The 19,799-nt window shown below is 41.5% G+C and overlaps 1 protein-coding gene across 2 annotated transcripts; it reads right to left on the bottom strand.

Annotated features, from left to right (window-relative positions):
* Positions 1–13,191: 13,191 nt before the first annotated feature.
* LOC136946342 (diphosphoinositol polyphosphate phosphohydrolase 1-like) lies at positions 13,192–19,180 on the bottom strand. 2 transcript variants are annotated; one of them, XM_067240651.1, is made up of 6 exons: positions 18,901–19,180; positions 18,475–18,573; positions 15,817–15,861; positions 15,627–15,711; positions 15,240–15,429; positions 13,192–14,663 (listed from the first exon to the last, which is right to left on the bottom strand). In XM_067240651.1, exons 1-6 carry the CDS (start codon positions 18,997–18,999, stop codon positions 14,597–14,599), a joined length of 585 nt encoding a protein of 194 aa, XP_067096752.1. In that variant the 5' UTR covers positions 19,000–19,180; the 3' UTR covers positions 13,192–14,596. The 2 variants fall into 2 exon arrangements, with proteins under 2 accessions (XP_067096752.1, XP_067096751.1); XM_067240650.1 differs by having other exon boundaries at positions 18,463–18,573.
* Between the last annotated feature and the right edge of the window lie 619 nt (positions 19,181–19,799).

Consider the following 19,799-nt stretch of genomic DNA (forward strand, 5'->3'; position numbering starts at 1 on the left):
CTTTACTCCAGTGCACCTAGCTCCCCCCCCCCCCCTTTTCACCATCCACATGATTAGCTAAGACCTTTGCAAAGCTGGCCTTGCTTATTCAACCACAGACACTCCTCAGATATACAGTACATACCGTAGCCTCGAAGTGCCATCAAAATACAGGTCAATACTGGAATTGACACAGAAAATACCATGGTTATGTAGGGGGGTTTATATTGGCCAAACAACCAAAACTATGCCACTTGATCTAATGGAAAACTTCACACATACATTTCAACTAAATATGCTGAAATTGCAGTTATTTGACTATTTGAATGGGAGAAGCAAGAGCTGAGGAGAAGAACCTCTGGAGATGAAGAATCTAGAGAACAATGCTTCACACATCCTTTTATATCCAACTATTATCTGTAAGAACAACCAATCAGAACACATGTTGACCCTTACTTATCAAACTTCTCAAGGAGGATTTCACAAGGAGTTCGACGAGTGACAATAAAAATGGAAAGAGACAGAAAGATAGAGGCAGACAGAGAAACAAAGATGGGACAGTAGAAAGAGAAGGATAGTTAAGGAAGGTGGAAGAAAGATGAAGAGATGGGTTTGGGGCAGCAGGTGCAGGGGCCTAGTGGTGAGTCAGACAGTCAGTGAAACAAAGAGAGCCACAGGGCCAGAGAAGTAGATCAACAAATCAGGACAGATACATGATTCACCTCCTGCTGCAGGAGGCTGGCTCCTAGGAAAATAAGCAGGCTTGTTGGATGTGTCCAGGAGATAGTGGGAACTGCCTATTGCTAGCTGCACAGAGTCAGTGACAGCCAATGTCGTCATTAAGCCAGCCAGGGGGGTTGGAGGGGTCAGCGCCAATGACGTGAGGGTTAGAAGCTGGCTATCACAAAGATTAATCAGGCAGGAGCAGGGGGCCTGGTTAGATGGTCATGTGCCATCGGGTCAGCTGCAATCAACTATCAAGGCCTCTCCATGTCTGTAGGCACAACACCTGCACAGCACTAGTGGAGATGAGCCAGCCCTGTATCTACATAAAGACATCACACATTCAGCTGGGGAAATACACTGATTAGAGTGTGTGATAGAGAGGGCGATAGAGTGATAAAAAGAGAAAGGGGGAGGAAAGGAAAAGGGGGAGAAGGATTATAGAAAGAGAGAATGGGGCTGGGTAGGCACCAGGAGAAAGGGAGCGCTGGTGAGGTGTAGGAGGAGGGAAAGCAAGGGTCTTGTTTTGTGTTTATCAGCTGAACGTGTAGAGCCGCCGCCGTTAGCTCTTGGCCGTGCTCACTGGGGCGTGGGAGGAAAGAGTCAGATCAGAGCTGACGTGAGGGCCCCGATGGGAAGTCTGCAGCAGCGTCTGCAAAACACCAGGCTACCTGCTCACCAGGCTAGCTGCTCACCAGGCTACCTGCTCACAATGCTACCTGCTCACCAGGCTACCTGCTCACCAGGCTAGCTGCTCACCAGGCTACCTGCTCACCAGGCTAGCTGCTCACCAGGCTACCTGCTCACCAGGCTAGCTGCTCACCAGGCTACCTGCTCACAATGCTACCTGCTCACCAGGCTACCTGCTCACCATTAAACAAAACCAGTTCCTTGTAATGGATGTGGTTTGTTAGTAAGATAATATACTCATCTCAACACAGTCAACCACAGTTATGCTCGTTACTCTACATACACACACGCAAGTTGTGTTGAGTAAAACATTGGGCATCTGTTCCACACTCATCCTCCCACTACTATGGCTGCCAAACATCAATGAACAAATAGTAATAATGATGTATGGGTATCTGAGATGGCTGTTGTTTTCAGTCTGGTCTGGAACCCTGAATAAGAGCCTATCAGCACCCAAACAGAGGTGATGCTATACAGAAAATGTGTGAATGTAGAGCAAGGCAGCCTGTATGCCTGGATGACTCCCAGTCCACGTGTGAGTAGGAGGACAAGCAGCATGGTGCACAAATGGCTGTGGGCGGGCCTGCACTCTCTGCACCAAGGAAGATTATACAGAAACGGGCTAGAATCATTCATTCAGCTCCTATACTATAGCTGATATTCCATTGCTTCTGAATGTCTATAAACTCTGGTCTGATTTGGCTTACTCGTAAAATGTATGCATCGTCTTCTTTTAACCCTCAGACACATGTTATGAGATGAACAATTCATAATTGAAAAATCTTCCTTTCTGGAAACAGCTAGAAATACTGTATGGATGTAACATCTTAGAGCACAGCAAACCCTTTTTTAAATGTTTTCTTCAAATCCATTTCAATTGGAAGCCTGGTCTTGCCCAGCTTGTGTCTGCACAACAGAGCAGGCAGGGCGGGATCACGACTCTCAGAGACAAACATGACAACATGACTCAGCTCTGATCAGGAGGAACTCCTGTCAGTGTGGAGGGAGGGAGGGGGGGGGTCTCCTTCTGAATCTATCTTGCTAAGATTCATTTGCAAAATACATTTGTAAAGCTGTAAAGCTTTACAAATGGGGCTCCTACGCCTCACATGCCTATTCTCACTCTCAGCTGTGACAGATCATTAGTATTTGAAGTGTTGATCAATCGGGTGCTGGACGCATTGGTTGGCTCTAGTGTCCTTCTAGCTAGCAGACAGTCCCTCCTGTCAGGGCTGCAATCCTGGAGGCCTCCTGGATGGGCAGAAGCGTCTGCCTACTGGAGAGGCAGGATCAACTGATCTTCCCTGGGGTAAGACACTGACCCGGTCACATGGAGCAGGCTTTGTGGTGTTGAGCATGGTCAGTGTTGGCCCTGTGATCTTGTTAGGACTGCAGGGACCTCTTCCTCCATCTGTCTTTTCCTCAGTCAGTCTAACTACTAAACCACCACCAGTAGAAAGGGTTGTAAAGAACCCAAGCCATAGCGACTAATCACACAGGAACACAAGGACCTGTGAGTTTGGGTTGAAAATAAGAGGCTTTAAGATGAATAAAAACCTCCATGTCAATATTTGCACTGTATGAAGGATGAGTATCATATCAAGGTTAACTACAGGTCTGTACTGCTTTAAGATTGTTGTGATTCAACATAATACTCATCAATGCAGGGAAATCCTAGGGAAAGTGCTTTGCTAAAAGAAAAAAAAACTATAAATACATTTTAACGCACAAATGAACACACACATATTTCAATCCATGCCCTGGCACACAGGATTCTTTTATACACATGGCCTTCTCTCTCTCAGCATCAACAAGTTGCACTGTGTTGACTTTAACAGTGTCCAGAGTATTGCTGCAGTGGTTATGTAACTATCAAGCCTCTTGCCACAAGCCTCCCGGTGACAGTGTGGTGAGGAGAGAAAACGTTGGGGGAGGGGAGAGCAAAAGGAGAGGACGAAGAGGGGGAAACTGAGATTCTGTGATCGGTACAGAAGATGGAAATGAATGGCAGATGCACAGCAATGGCTGCCTGCTCATATTGTGGGTGTGAATGAGGGGAGATTTGAATGAGGAACCAGTGGCTCTGTACTCCGCTCCTGTTTTTCCCTGAGCTCTGTCATGGAGGGGGTGTGGGGAGGGAGAGAGGGGGGAGGAGGCAGGCAGTAGAGATAGTGGAGCGTTGCAATAGTAAACTGGGAGCCCAGCTCTTCAAATACACAAGCCCTCTTTCTGTCTTCCCATCGTTCAGCTGCCTGATGCTCCACAGAATACTGATGATCCTTGAAAGACAATGCATGTGTGCATATGTGTGTGTGAGTGTGTGCATGTGTGTGTATGTGTATGTGTGAGAGAGTGATTTGAGGCCTCCATTAGACTTGTGAAAGACAGCTACTGCAGCACATGACTCCATTTTGTTTTCTCAGTCATTACCAAGCTAATACCGCCTTTGAAGTTGGTCAGTGTTTCAAAATATTCCATTGTTTTTATGTGCAGCCAAAGCATATGAACATACAAAAACAAGCAATTGCATTTTCTGACGGCTATATCAAGTACTATGTAATCATATCACTGTAAACATATATTATAAATGGTGAAAAAACAGACTATCCTAGATAGAAACAGAAAAGCAATTTACCTAGACCATAAGCACCTTATGACCCTATTTATACATAACTTAGGTATACCTTCCTGATTCTAGAACAGATCGACACATCTATACACTGAATCCAACTGAATACAGCTATCCCTACACAGCATAGTGTATCAGTGTAAAGGCAATGGTAATGGGTAACTAGTGGCTCCTGCTCCCACTCTTGCTCCTTCCAGGCCAATCAGCTCAGCAGTGGATCCCAAGAGAAGGACATGGAACTGGGCCATGGTGTGCTGATGAGCTGTCTTGCATTTACAAACAACTGTCTATGCTAACCAAACAGCTGTGCCTTCTCCCAGGAGCACCAAGGTGCTGCTGTCGCACACAGCACTGAGGAAGTGAGCAAACAGGGAACTTCATCATCGATTTCAGAAAAGATTCTAGTCTGAAACTGCTATTCTAGGAGATGTGATGAGGGTGAGTGGTTCATTTACAGAGCGATGCAAACAAGAGTGCAAAATCGGTCCTGGAATTGATCTGTCTGTGCCACAACCAACCATAGATGCTTTACTTAACAAAGCTGACAAGCTAAGACAATACAGTACATGTTATGCATTGTGGTTGTTGAGTAGTTCCTCCATATTTTCTTCCAAGGGAGGAGTGGAACCACCTCATCAAATATTAATGCTTTTGATATGCTATTAATTTATATCATGGGAATGTTGACACAGTCACAAATTCATGATGGAGAGACAGAGAAGGCAGGGGATCAAAGCTTCTTAGCTTCTGGATGCTGGACAGGGAAAGAGACAGACTCACCTTCTCCACCAATGGGAGGTCAGGTTTCCATAAACCCCGGAGAGTCTCTGTCCTCTACAGGAGGTCACCTAAAGAAAGACAGAAAGACAGACGTGAGACAAGATCGTCTGGTTTCCGACATTTGGGAGGGGTCAGTCTTTTACCGCACGCTAGTTCAGGATATATGAGTATTCCATGTAGGCTCAGTTTATCAAACATTTAGAGATGTGCCTCTGATCTAGGATGTCAGGATTGCATCACTGACAACCTTCTAGACACACACACACTTCTGATTTGTGATATCGTGCTGTAGTACTCAACACACATAGCCATGTAACCTTCAGAGGGTACCTGGAGGCATGATGTCCATGAGAAACACACCCTCTAGTGTTCACAGAGACTAAGTATAGTCCTAGCCTCCACCCTAAGGACAGTCCAATGAAGCTGGAATGGACACCCATCTCCAGGCATCTGTATACATCAAAATTCAAAGCATGATATGCTATTCAAGTGTTCAACTTTATGGGCTATGTGGGTCGCCATTTTGGTCAACTCAAATATGGATGACACACAATGAGTCAGAACAGTGCTTCCTCTCAGGCTAGAGCTAGAGCAGACAGCATGCACATGGTTAACAAGAGGCAAATACACACTACCAAACATACACACACAATCCAATGTTATTATCAAATAACGCACAGTGAAAGGTAGCTAATATAAAAACCCTTAGGCATTAAAAAAGAACAATGAACTGTTTACAAATTCCCTATAAAGCACAAATTCTTGGGTCAAATAGAGGGCCTTTGGAGCCTAAATTACAATGGAGAATACATTTAGTAATGTCCTAGCATGATAAAAGGTTAGTATATGAAAGATGAAATAGTTTACTTCCATTACTAGCATATAATACAAATAGGGCACAGCTATGATGGTACATGTTAGCCCACCAAGAAGGCAAACATTCACTTTGTATTTCCTGTGTTTGTTCCACTGGTTGGAGAGATAAGAGCCTGGCTGCCCTTCAGGCTCTCCTTTCTCACATTGCCTTCTTTTTCACAGGTTGTCAGACATTACTAGCTGCTCTGAGAACATGAGAGCTTCAGGTTTTCACTCCCTTCACAACCACGGCTCCAAACAACTAGCACCTTTCCACAAACCTGAGCTGTCCCACGATGCCTACCCATCACCTCCTCAACCCAAAACACAACCTCACATCAAGACCCAGGTCACTATGTCAAGTTACACATTCCTTTACATGAGAAACAAGTGAGAAGCATCACGATTCTACTGCCACACTGAGACACTCTCATTAATACAATGAAGTCCTTTAAAAGTTCACAAGGAACAGGGTTTTAATAAGACCGTGGTTCCCAGCTGAGACATTTCTCTGTTGCTCTGGGAATTGGTGATGAACATCTGATCCCACTGAAGAAATTTCCTCTGCAATGGATTATATTTTCTGATGTTGATTGACTGAGACAATCAACGTAGACCTGTATCAGTATATCAGAATTGGGACATTGTGTGTCTAGTATTCTTAAAAGGTTTTACTTCTGAATCTGGTCACACCATAAGAATCACAATTTGAACAGTAGAGGCAATTAACATGGAATGCAATGGGTAATGTGAGTAGGCTACCACACATCAGCTGGAAAGGAAAATAATGATGAAATCACACCATTGAGGTATGTTACACAAAGAGAAGCCAGCAGTGACAGGTGTCAGGATAGAGGGGAGATATTGATCTGATGAAAACAGAGCAAGTTATTGAAGTCCTGAGTCCAACTCACTTCCTCTGACAAGTTCAATTTAATAACACAAACACCTCATCAACCTATATTAAAATACACAATGACTTGCTTCTACAACACACTACTATAACTGTTATTGGGTGTTTCAAGACACTTGCTGAATAAAAGTTCATTTAACACATTATGGTGAGCTTTCTGTATTGTGATGATCATGCTATAAGTTAGCCCTCTGCTCTATAGTTGGTAAACAAAGCAACATAACCACTGGTAGGCACAACCTTTTACAACTCCACCTTTTGATTTGATTATCTTAATTAAACTCATGCTTTAAGGTCTAACTTTTACCGCACATTCAAATGAAGTTTTCTGGCAAAATATCTAACATTGATTGCGGTATGAACATTGATGGCATCAACTTGTATTGCCATGTTTCTCTAATGTTACACGTGCCATCCTACATACACGTGAAATCGACATACACACACACAGACTGTTTTCGGAGGTCTCAAGATCCATATCAACTGGCGGACTTGAGCACCTGGATCTGAGCATTTCATATCAACCTTAGCCAATCTTTATGGTTTGAACTTGATTGCCTTAGAGTGAAGCAACATTGGTTAGACAGAAAAAATCTTCCAAGCTGCATTCAAAGCTTTGCACATCAGGATTAAGGAAAGTTGGTGTACGTTTTAGATCAACTTTTCGACCATATCCTGGGCTAATGACAAATCAAGGTTGTATGTAAGACAGTTATTAAAATGTAATTTGAAATGTCCAGGTGAACGACTCTAAGGTATCTGGAGTCTGTTAATAAATAGCAAGACCTCCACAGCTCCTCTTGGATACAATAGGATTACCTCTGTCTCCTCTCCCTTCTCTACAGCCGGATCAGGTTCCCTTTGAAGCACCTACTGATAGAGAATCCAAGTTATCAGTTGACGCTTTAACTCAGTTCAGCACCATGGACAGATCCCACGTGAGATCAGAGCAGAAGAAAAAAATCGAAGGAATACAGTTTTAAAAATATGTTTAGAAAAAGCCTGTCCTATTTTCACAAGTAGGCCTAGTGTATCATAGTCTCCTTTCATGGACAACGAATAGTGCTGAGCTTCTGAATGTAGCTAGGAAACCATCAGTGTTAAGATCCTGCTGTTCTCTTAAGTCATTACGCACCACAGTCGGCGTAAGTGACTGGCATTGTAAATACCATTCCCTGTGTGTGTGTGTGTGTGTGTGTGTGTGCTTGATTGGCCAATACGAAACAATCTTGCAAGTATGGAAAATGAGTGATGTGCAATTAGTCCGAAATGGAAAACAGAACGTCCCTCTAGTGCCGCTGAATCGTGAGAGTACTGCTTTGACAGAGAAAAACAATGCCGCTTTCAAGCGAGTAGCGATGGCTTCTTACTGTGCTGTGTGGTAGGCTATTACATAACGTTAGACCGGAATGCCCTCATTAATATTCAAGTCGATTTTCACTAGAAATGTTCTAAAAATGTAGGATTTCTTCTTTGTACATAATGTGGGCACGTAAATATATAGATCACGCACCGTCGACTGAGTTACACAAAGCATAGCTCAGGCCTATAGTATAAACAAAGAATCAGCTTTTACAATGTCCTCATTCTTGTTTATCTATCGTTGGCGCAAGGAGACATCACCGTATCAAGGCATCTCCTCACAACCTTGGACACCCAGTTCGGATAAAAAAGCACCTGCAGTGATATAGCCTCAGCTCAGCCGATATATTGCAATCTGTATGCTCAATAAGGCTCTTTGACTTGAGGTTTGCGCATAGCCTTAAAATAATTCGATTAACCTACCCTCTGGACAGCGTGGCTTTTCCTATCTTAGATTATAATAGCAACATTTTAATTCAATGCATAAAACGAGGGAATCACCAGATATATGTAGCTGTATCCTCTATTGTGTGAAATTGGCTATTTTGAGACAATATTCTTTGCTTTCATTTCCTTTAGACTACGTGTATATTTAATAAGAAAAACATTAGGGTGTATAGCTTCTGAACAAATAGCATAGTGGATTTGATTCTCTTTTAATTTGACAATCTGGAACACAAAGACAAGACATCGAATAGCAGATGGAAACCAAGTGTTATCCATAAAATGAATATAACTTGCAATGATAACCGTGCGAAATTCCGTTATCCCTGTGATGTCCTTTTCCACTACGCTATAAGTATTCAGTATAATGTAGGCCTATTTAACACCACTGTGGAGCGTCAACAAAAAACACATATGCACGACTGACTTACCCGATATGTGCCTCTATTATCCAAATATGTTGCAAATTGGTACAAATAATTTCTTGCAATGACAGAAGGTGACCCTGTGCTTCTGCAAGAGGTTCTGAATCCGCGAGATCACGATGCACGCAGCAAGGGGGAGCTGCAAACCACTCTTTCTCATTGGGGGATGGTCCAATAGTACCATTCGTTTCATTACACTTGGTATCTACGCGTATTTTGAAAACTTGAGCTGTGTACGTAAGAGAGCAGTGGAAATGTATGACATCTGATTTGCCATTAGTACTTGTTGTCAGCCATTAGGAGATTCTGCCAAACTGACTGTATGTACCTAACTGAACAGGTGTCAGAGCACAGGTGGCACCATGGGTCACTATCTTGATGCAGACAATGTCAATTGATTACTGATGATATACAATTCAGCTACAAGAACAATGGCCATTAATACTTGAAGTATTGTTTTGCACAAGACTTCTTGCTCATGTATGGGACCGTCTAAATAGTTTTCATCTTATGTATACGTCTAGCTGCTCTATTAAGTAGATTATATGAAGCATGCATGAGCAGCTCAGAGTGGTATCATGCGCATGCGCCGACCTCGACTACCAGCCTCAAAACAAAATAAGATAGCTACCATCAAGGTACGCGCAGGGTATGCAGTTATGCAGAGAATTGAGCGATGCATTTGAATTGCTGTTCAATACACAAATGGTACCATGCTCAGGTGAACTGTTGTGAGATGGCTACAGCACTGTTGCTAATTTAGGACTGTCTTAACTGGCTAAAATGCTCTGACTTTTCGATGCTGACCAAGATGCAGTGGCTTCTTGATCTGCATAATAAACACAGAGCTTGCTGTCTAGATATTGAGATTCACGTAAATTCCGGGAGCTGTGCTGCTTACAGTCGTTCTTCCCCACACCCCATAGATGTTGATGCCCAAGAAGAGAACCTTTTTAGAGGCCGTGATGGTGGCAAAAAACAGAAGTGCACATTGCTGAACAGTTATTCAGTTATCAGAGATTGAAATAAACAATGAATGTATTTTTAGGTTGGATATATTTGTAACCTGTGCTTCAAGAAAATTGCTTCAAGGGACTAAGACTGAATAAAATGTTTTTATTCAAATGAATTGTTATCTTCCCTGAGTTACCGCTAGGTGGAACCATGCACATTCCTTTGAGAGTAAATGGAAGGAGGAAGGTTTTTATATTTTTTGGGTAACTTCCTTCTGAATTTAATAGCTTTTATAATCCATACTGTACTATAGCCACATATCATTTATAAAGAACGCAATTGTAATAGTGTACATATCCGGATGAGCCAAAACGTTACGAAAACTCACAGGTGAAGCGAATAAAGTTATTCATCTCTAACTAATGGCACATGTCCAGGGGCCCGTTCTCCGTACGTCGCTTATTACATCCAAGATGACATCATCTTGCTTATCATGATCTGGCTAATTCGGTTCTTCGAACATACTTGTTGTTTATGATTAGTATAGCTGGATTGAGAACATGACAAGCCGGCGGAGGGAGAGAGGGAGTGACGTGCTGTTAAAGGGGCGATTGATTGGGTTTTTGGGGTATTTCACACTGTTCCTTAAGGTCTCCGAATAGGGTATGCAACATTGGTTGGGCTAAAAATGGCCCGGGTGCTGTTCTATGCCCCCTTATACATCCAGTGAAATTTTCCCGGGAAAAAACGTTAGGTTTTCTCCTTTTATGGTATGATCATGAATATATAGATGAGCTGCGCGCTGATTGGTTGGTCTACAACGAGTGAAGCTGTCTGTGGAGCAAAGACGCAACATGGCCAACACTCACTGAAACATCGAAAGTGGAGACTTTAAATAAAAACGTACAAATAAATCTATTTTGTCTAAACAACACTGTTTTCAACAGATTGACTAGATATCATTTGAAATGATTACGTTAGTTGTTTCCACTAAGTTCTGTTGTCGAAGCAAACAGGATCGACCTAGGTGGGTAACGTTAGCACTACAGCTTAGCAAACAAACTATCGTGATTCAACTCAGCTTCAGTTAGCTCTAGCTATCTTGCTGAAAAATAGATCTGGACAAACATCTTGAATTGTAGTTTTATATGACAACACGGGTTATTTATTTGAATGAAACACAGTCAGCCCCATTGCCAAACTAGGCTAAGGTGTTTTCGTTATCTAGCTGTTCTTGCATTCCTTGCAAATCACTGTTAATAAAAAGCAGATGAGCTAGAGTCTATAGTTAACATTGACTAGACGGGCATGGCTGACGTTTGTCTATACCGTAGCGTAGAAGATCTCTGTGCAGTTCGACCCTGGACACATTTGCGCGAACCATTTCACCAAGGACGGTTTGGTTGGGTTCATTTCACCGGGGCGGGATTTTTTCATGGCACGAGCATAAAGAAATAAATAAAAATCTCTGCGCCGCGAAGCGGTTCTCTTTTCTATCATTTCACTGTGTGGGGAATTGGCGCCCCCTTCAGGCAGCTGCAGGCACCCCTGCTTGCTGAGAAGGTGCCGTGTGTGTGTGTGTGTGTGTGTGTGGGGGGGCTAATACAAATATGTAACACAAAACGATTGTGGTCACCAAGGTGAATTGGTTTAGTCTTGACTTCTGGTCGTGAGTGACAGTGTTGGGGGGATGGGAAATCTGTTGACTGTTGAGTGCCAAAGAAGATGGACAGGAAAAGGTCAAGTAAGCCATCAGGTGCCCAATTTCTTTCACAATGTGAAGCAGGATTTGCTATGAAGCTGTTGCTGAAAAGAGGTGCGTTCCGACCTTATCTTCATCACAACCACAAGCTGTAGTATGATTTTGTCGGGTAACAGTTATTAGCAATGCTAACGTATCCTGTATCTAGCACCTGCCTTTCTCCAGTTCTTTCGAATAGATAATCTAGACAAGCGTTAGCAATAGGCTAGACTGCTATTCGTTTTCGGAAGCTTCCCTTCCAATGCCGACTACAGTTAATCTAGCTAGAGTCATTTGCTAAGTAAGGTATGTTGATGTGTTTAGAAAGTATTTAGCATTCTACCTATGCTAGATACAGGAGACGTTAGCATTGCAGGCTAACTGTTAGCGACAAAATCATACTTACAGCTTGCGTTTGTGATGAGCATACGGTTGGAACAGCACCTCTTTTCAGCAACAGCCGCTTAGCAAATCCTTCTTTAAATTGTCCTAGGTTTTCAAAACTGTCGTTGGTGAAATGGTTCGAGCAAATGAAGAACCAAGGGTCGAACTTCACAGGGATCTTCTCGTAGACAAACATCAGCCATACCCGTCGAGAGTTTGGTTCCGTGGGAAGACTATGACTGTCAGCATTCCCTGTACAGCCTGGAACAATGCATTTACGACCATGGTCCATTTTCAATATCCTTAGAAAAAGTTTCTTCTTTCAAATCCCGTGGATGTAGGCTACAGAGCAGCGCGCTGATAAACTAGTGTCTGAGATCTACGTGAGCTCCAGTAGTTCTTGGGCCAGAACACCGGTGGGCTAGTCTGAAGGTAAATGTTGGGGCGTGACAAAGAGCCAAAAAAGGAGGAGCCCCGTTGGGACGTCACAGCGGGAATGTTTTTGAAGGCTATCAGCAGTTACAAATTGTGAGATTTATATAGGAAAGAGGCGTCAATGGACTTTGAGGTTCACTGTATGTCTGTTTTACACACCAAACTGTCATTTTTCAACTATGACAAGGTAAAATCGGTTTTGCAGTCAATCGCCCCTTTAAACCTTGAGCCTATTCTGGCCAGGCATGTGGATGTCAATTTATCACGTGCCACCTTACCTAAACATAATTGGAAACACATGGAAGACTAAGAGCAGGAGGTCATGATGATTTGGCTCATCGGTATACAGTAGGCTATTTGCCAAAAGTTTGCCAAAAGTTTTGGCAGTGACATACATTTTGTGTTTGTTGCTTAGTTGTTGTGATGTTGATTCACACATTGTTTCTCGATAATTGTGCAGTGATCAGTTGCATTTTAAATAAAAGCTTAATTTTCCCTTCATCACAAAAACCCACATATGTTTTGTGGGGCCCTGGCATGAATTAACTAGCTAACTTAATTTCACTAAGTCATATCATATCATCAGCACATGGTAAAGTGTGAACAAGTTATAGTCAGATGATATCACTACCATTCTGATTGAATTATCAGAGCAGATTGATTTCTATAAAAGAGGGAACCTTTTGCATTTATTTAATGTTTTTGCCAATTAAAGCATAGAAACATGAAAAATTTTCTACAAATACTAAACCAGCAAACTTTGCAAAACACAAACTTTGCAAAACAAAAACACAAAGTCATGGCCAATACTTTTGGCCACGACTGTAGATCGCTAGATTTCCCTTTGAAAATTAAGAAAAGTCAGACACACAATAGGCAGTTTGCCAGTACATTTTATATAACTTGCATGACATTCATATCATGCAAACATATTTAAAAACTCAATAAAAAACAACTACAGTGAAAAAAGGGAATCTGAGGGGACAGCCAAAAAAGATATGAGGCTGTGAGCACCTAGGATAAATTAGTTAATCTTTTTCAATTAAAGGCCCAGTTTCACAAGAAAATAATGTTTGCATCCATGGTGTTGTTCCTGGCTTAACAATAATTTGTATTGCAAAATGTGCTGCCAAAACCCCACAACCGCTCAAACAGACCCGTTTTATTACTTCATCAAACTGCAGTTACATGGAAAAAATAGCTTTTGTATGTTTTTATTATAACTGAAACACCTAATTTCAAAACCATGATGGTGTGCACAAAATCCCCTGGACACACATTGTATAATTCTTGTATGTAAACAATATGGCCAGTGGACATATTATTCCATTGAAAGCATTCAGATGTAAGTCTACAGAACATACTGGATGTCCAACCGGCATGAAAGAAATGGGATGCCTAGTTCTTAAGAAAAAGTCAGGAGTTGAAAAGTCCAATCAAATCCACAAAAAAAATGTAGCCTATATTATTGAATATTGTATGCATTTCATTATGTTTTCAATTGTAATTACCAGAACAATATGTTTATTGTCCTCATTTTACATTTGTGAAACTACCATATGAGTGGTGAGACCCCTCATGGCAATACAAGACTTACATACTAAGTGTGTTGACATGAATGACAAGATAAAAACAGCAAATGATATGGCCGTCACAAGATTCTTAAAATGACTGAATAATGGCATAAACAATAAAAGATCATATCAACGTATAACTAGTGCTTCTCAGAAACAACCTAGAAAAACAACTAAAGTAAAATGTCCAGTGTTTATTGGAAAGAAAAGGGAACTATCGCAGTGTAAACATTAGAAATACAATTCAAAAGTATAATGAAATAATATTTGTTTATACTGATATTTACAGTGAGCGAACCATATCGCAACAGGGCCAGTTTACACCTTAGTGATCAGCCTCTCCAGTACAAAGTATCTTCCTACAGTGCACTTACACATAGCCCACTCCACTGAGAGCATAATACATATATAATGGCATAACCATCAACCAACCTCTAAAATAAATAAAAACAAATGTACACGGACATAAGGTAATAGAATGAAGTGAAAAGGTGCTGTACAGTAGGATAAATTATTTTGTGATTAAAGGGAAGGTTTAAAAGTTTAAAAACTCAACAGTCTCTTCCCAGAAATCATGCACGGGTTACTCAGGATAAATTCCTGTTTCATAAATTCCATGTTGTGAGCAGTTTCAAGTAGGAACTATTTTCTTTCCAACCAATTACACCCGCCAAGCATTTCACTGTGCAGAAGGAAGCGTACATATACTCATGGGCGAGAGGCTTGTGCTCCATGCTCATGGTACGGTTGGCCGGCATACTTCGGATCATGATTTCTGGAAAGAGACATTGCTTTTGAGTTTTTCATATGTATTTAAGGGGCCACTTTGAGCACCACACGACTAGCCCAATCTAGTTACATTATATTGAAGAGAAGGCAGACATCTCTAGAGCGGATATCTCCAAACCCAGCAACTCACACTAAAACAATCTAGACAGATGAATAGCACTGTGGGTAAGAGGAAACATTTGTTTTTGATTTGAAGTTGAACTGTCCCTTTAATGAAACATGATAAACAGCACTTCATAATACTATTCCCCAAAGTATAAGATTTAGAAAATCTACCCTGCATGTGAATCAGTTCAACGGTGCATATACATAAGTGTTTTCACAGTAGAAAGTCAAAGCAATAGAAAGTCGCAAACAAAGCAGAAAGGCAAACCTTCAGATTTCAATAACCAAATAACCTGTCTCTTGTCAAGTATTTACATTCACTCCAGGACAAGAAGGTAAGGCTTTTCAGTTGTTGTTAAAGTTAGAAAATGAGCAAAAGCAGTACTGTTAACATTCTAAGTAAAAAAAGAGGACGTGGAAGTATCCAGAAGCCTCTGTAGCACTAAGCTTTAGTCACCTTTTACTGGACATGGAACTCTGGCTGATACTGTAGGAGGTGGAGAGTTCTCCTTCCATTGTGGCCATCATTGGTGTCATGTTGCTGGTGAGGCAGCTCTGGAGGGCTTCAAAATAGGAAGCCTGCACAGGCTTATGGCAGAGAAGAATTTTCTTGGCATCCTCTGTAGTAAACCATTCCCGTTTTCTCCCTAGCAAAAGATACAATAGTCAAGCAGCAGTCTAGACTGCTATGATGTGTACAACATAAGAATGCAGCATGACAAATACTGGTTCACAATTGTATTGTGTTTTCACAGACACAGATCTGCTTGTCTATATATTTTATTTTTACAATCCCACTGGAAAATATATTTGTTGTGCAAACAGAATTGTCAATTAATCCTACCAATATTTACAGAGTCCTCCCAGTCCTCCAAGATGTCGGTTACTGTAAGGACATAGACATACGTTCTGTGCTTCCTGTCTCTGTTCTGGAAAAGAGAAAGAGTTTGTGTCAACAGAGCATAACAAGCTGCATATCGTCTATGTTTTTCAACATATGTAAAGATATAACAGTTACACTGAAATATTCTTACCTCAAATACCCCAACTAGTCGCCCCAATGTCCCCTTTACACCGGCCTGTGAAGTTACAAAGATACAGAGAGTGTAAAGACCTACTCTGATAATCACTTACCATTAGTAATTTGTGTGTTAAAAAGAATTACAGACAGCATAAGTGGATGAGTGCATTACTATGTTACAACATTAATACAACAGAACAAAATGCTGCGTCACCAGAAAATGTATATTGGAAATGAGATCTCAGCTGACCTCGGCTGATAAAGATGGTAGTAGGACTACTGGGTATATGGTCTCTGAGGGGACAGTAGGAGCTGATCTTGGCAGCCTTTAAATCAGTGGTGCCGTCAGGGGGGCTCATATATCGTCCCCCATCCTGATTTTTTTTCATGAATGGAAAGTTAGAATTCACCTTGACATAGGCTACTGGGAGTTATGTTATGGCTTGTATGACCAATCCACTTAAAAATACATTGTTTTTAATACATATTTTGGTTGTTAGGCTTTTCTGTAAAAACATGTAACTCCGCCAGCTGCTTCACCCCCCATTTTTGTGGGGCTGCAGCCCCAAACCTTTTGAGTGTAGCAAATATTATTTTTCTCAACAACAAAAAACAATGTGTGTGGTGTGAGTTTTAATCAAAATAAATGCAGTGTCTTTAGCATGTCAGTGAAGGTCTCTAGCTCTAACTAACTGTCTGAGGGGGTGTGAGTCTGGTGGTGTGCACTGAGTGAAACTAATCAGTGACGGCGGAAAGAGAGTCAGCGGGAAGAGACTAGAGAATGGCAGAACCAGGCAAAAACAACTGGGTATTATGGAATGTTTCCAAAAGAGGAGTAAATGTAAGAATCTAGCTTATAAAGAAAGTGCCTGTTAATTTATTTTATCAGATTTGGCACCTACTGACAGTCAGGATAACAATATGAGTATAACGCGCTTTTGTGGCTCAAATTAATGCTAAAACGTTTCACTTGCGCGCTTGTGTGTGCCCTTCAAACAAAATGAGAATACAAATCAACCGGGGCCTGCAATACTAGCTTTCTATGTTGATATTTTGTCCCTAGCTGAGGTCAAATAAACTCTACTCAAGGTCTTAAAGGTGACATGACATGAAAACTTCACTTTAGGAGGTTATTTAACATTAATATGAGTTCCCCTAGCCTGCCTTTGGTCCCCCAGTGGCTAGAATTTTCGATCGGTGTAAACCAAGCCCTGGGTGTTCTTCTCCGCCTTTCAGAACATGAAAGCTCTCTGTTTGAAAATCTCCTCTTTGTTACGTCACAAGGAGGAAGGTTACCTCCCCTCTCTCTGCTTTGCCCGCCCAGAGAATCTGGCCCGCCAATAAGAAACTGAGCTACGACCATGCAAGTGTTTTTATCCTATAGAGACATCGTGGCTTGCAAACGAACGAAGCATTACATTTTCTCAGTTAGGATGTACAAAGGAAAACAAAAATCTGTTTACAGTTCCTTCATCCGAGCCTCTGAAGACCCAGTATATTAATTTTATTTTCTCTGGAAATGCGCCTACACAACTTCTGTTGTAGGCGCATTTGTTTTGTATGTCTGTGCCAAACACTTCAGCCACGACTGTTTCCTCAACTTGAGCTAATAAAAAACTGGCCTTGCTGAAATTAAATTCTGGATCAGTACTAACTCTCCTTCGTCCAGCTACTAACCTCGGACAAGTAAGTTAACTAACGCTATATAATTTTGTAGCTTTACTGTATATGGTTACCTAGCTTGCTACCCTTAGAATGTGGCTGTAACATTAGCTCTGCAGCTAACAGCTGAGTTACTGTCGCTAATGGAAAGGTATATAGCATCAAGTATGTGTGTGAATACACATGCTGTAACGTGAGTGTTGTACACTTCTTTGTTATTTGGATAACCGTTCTGCTGTTGGTGTTATGGCGCGCGCGATATCCGCCTTTCCCCTCATTGAAATGACTGACTGTGTACCTCTGCAAACCAGGGTTATCAGATGAGAATGGGCAAATTCGAGGCATCTTACAGCAACGGGGCTACAGCCATTGCGATACATCCATTGTAAACATTAGCGCATGGTGCCACCCCTCCGCTCCTCATTAGCATTTAAAGCTACAGACACCAAAACAGCGCGTTCTGAGGAAAGCTCCTTGTGGGACTGCTAGTAGTGACTGTAATTCTGCACCAAGGCTGAATTTCGGGAAAGAGACTTAAAAGCATCCAAAAACAGCATGTCATGTCTCCTTTAAGGGACTGGGAAAAGCCCTGAATGTTAACAATGTCTGCCAATAACAGCGTTATAACATTTCTGAAATTCCATTATGGCTTTTGATTTTGGTGGGCACCCCAACATTTTCAGTGGCCCCGGTCTGGCCACCCCTATGAAAGAGTTCTGGGGGTGCCACTGCACTAAATAAATCCCTTCTTCAGGTTACAGATTGTTTATTTATAAACATGCACTATTTATACTATTTATAAGGGTTAAAAGCAGCAAAAGGCATTTCCATGCGTTTACAACAAATCACTATGCAACACAAACTATTTTTTGAATATTATTTAATACATGAGCCATGGTCCATTCTTTTTTAAATTAACACTTGAATGGTACGAATGTGTGGCTGCTTTTGATCCACCTTCCTAAACCATAAATTAAGATAATTCCAAAACGCATACCTCCTCACACACCTCTCGAACAGCAGCAACGTTGGGCTCTTCCTCAGGTTCCATTCCTCCACCGGGTACAATCCACTTGTCTGGATGTCGCCTACTACTCACCAACAAAACCTAAATGCACCGTGGAACATTTAACTATTATGGGACTCACAACCATTGCCTTTTGTATTCCGACACTGATAATTATCATGAGACGACAATCATTGAAATAAATAAACTTCGCTGAATGCATTCACAAACACTCACCCAATCACTTAACTGAAAGAGGGCTTGGTCGTGAAAACAGACTACAGCTTTTAAAGTGCCAAGCTCTTTGACCAACACAAGCGTTAAAAGGGAACACGTTTCACTGTCGGACTTCTATCCTTTCAACAGCACATGGGCTGTAAGCCTGTTATTCTATGCTTGGCCCGTTTCGTTTTATACCCTCGGATTTACCTCTTCCTCACTCTCGCTTCTGAAGCACAGACAGGCGGCGCGCTTCTTGAAGCCATCTCCGTCGTATGTCCGCGTTTGGTTCGATTTAAGCTTCATCATTGCGGGTTTTATAACAGAACCAGTGGAAGGAAAATAATCTTTAAATCCTATAACAACACCTCACAGTAAATATCCTTTTAAAGTTTGGAATTACTTCAGTAAACTTCTTAGCTTCATTTTTCAAGCGCATTTTCCGAACAGACGCCATTACGCAGTACGATCCATAGCGTAATCTACGCGCATCGCGTCGAGTTTGCGACGCAGGCTACTTAAACACACATTTGTATTCTTGAGAACGCTATTATCCTTAAAGGTGTATTAGCCTGCCCAAGTTTACTGAAGCTGAGTAACGTGGAATCGATGGCTATGATATAAATTTCTTGGAATTTGAGAGCTGCAATGTTGTCTGATTTATATCTAGCTACCATATTATAGTAAACTCGACAGTAGTTGATATTCCAGAGTGCACACATGTATTGTCAGTCCACGTGATCGACCCAAATAAGGGAAAGGTTTATAATTAACGAAGACGATCAGCTGTTAGACGTATGGTCCCCTCTGCTTCTCTGAAATGTGAGAGTGTTTACATGTTTTCATAATGCAAATGTACCTACCAGACCCTATCTTACTTTAACATTTAGTTTATCACATTATGCGAATTCGAGGGTTATCTTTATCCCACCTTGCCTTTTGGCATGAGTAATTCGCTCAGACTTTTTGTTGAATAACTATTATAAAAATCTTAAAAGTCTTAGTTTTAAAACAAGTCCTAAAAATACTAGGCCTACAGTCAACTAGGCCTAGACTTTGTGTTAGACTCAAAAAAATCATAAAATAAAAACAAGATGTAGCCTATGTGT

Source organism: Osmerus mordax, chromosome 7, assembly GCF_038355195.1.
Source record: "Osmerus mordax isolate fOsmMor3 chromosome 7, fOsmMor3.pri, whole genome shotgun sequence".
NCBI classification, from domain to species: domain Eukaryota; kingdom Metazoa; phylum Chordata; class Actinopteri; order Osmeriformes; family Osmeridae; genus Osmerus; species Osmerus mordax.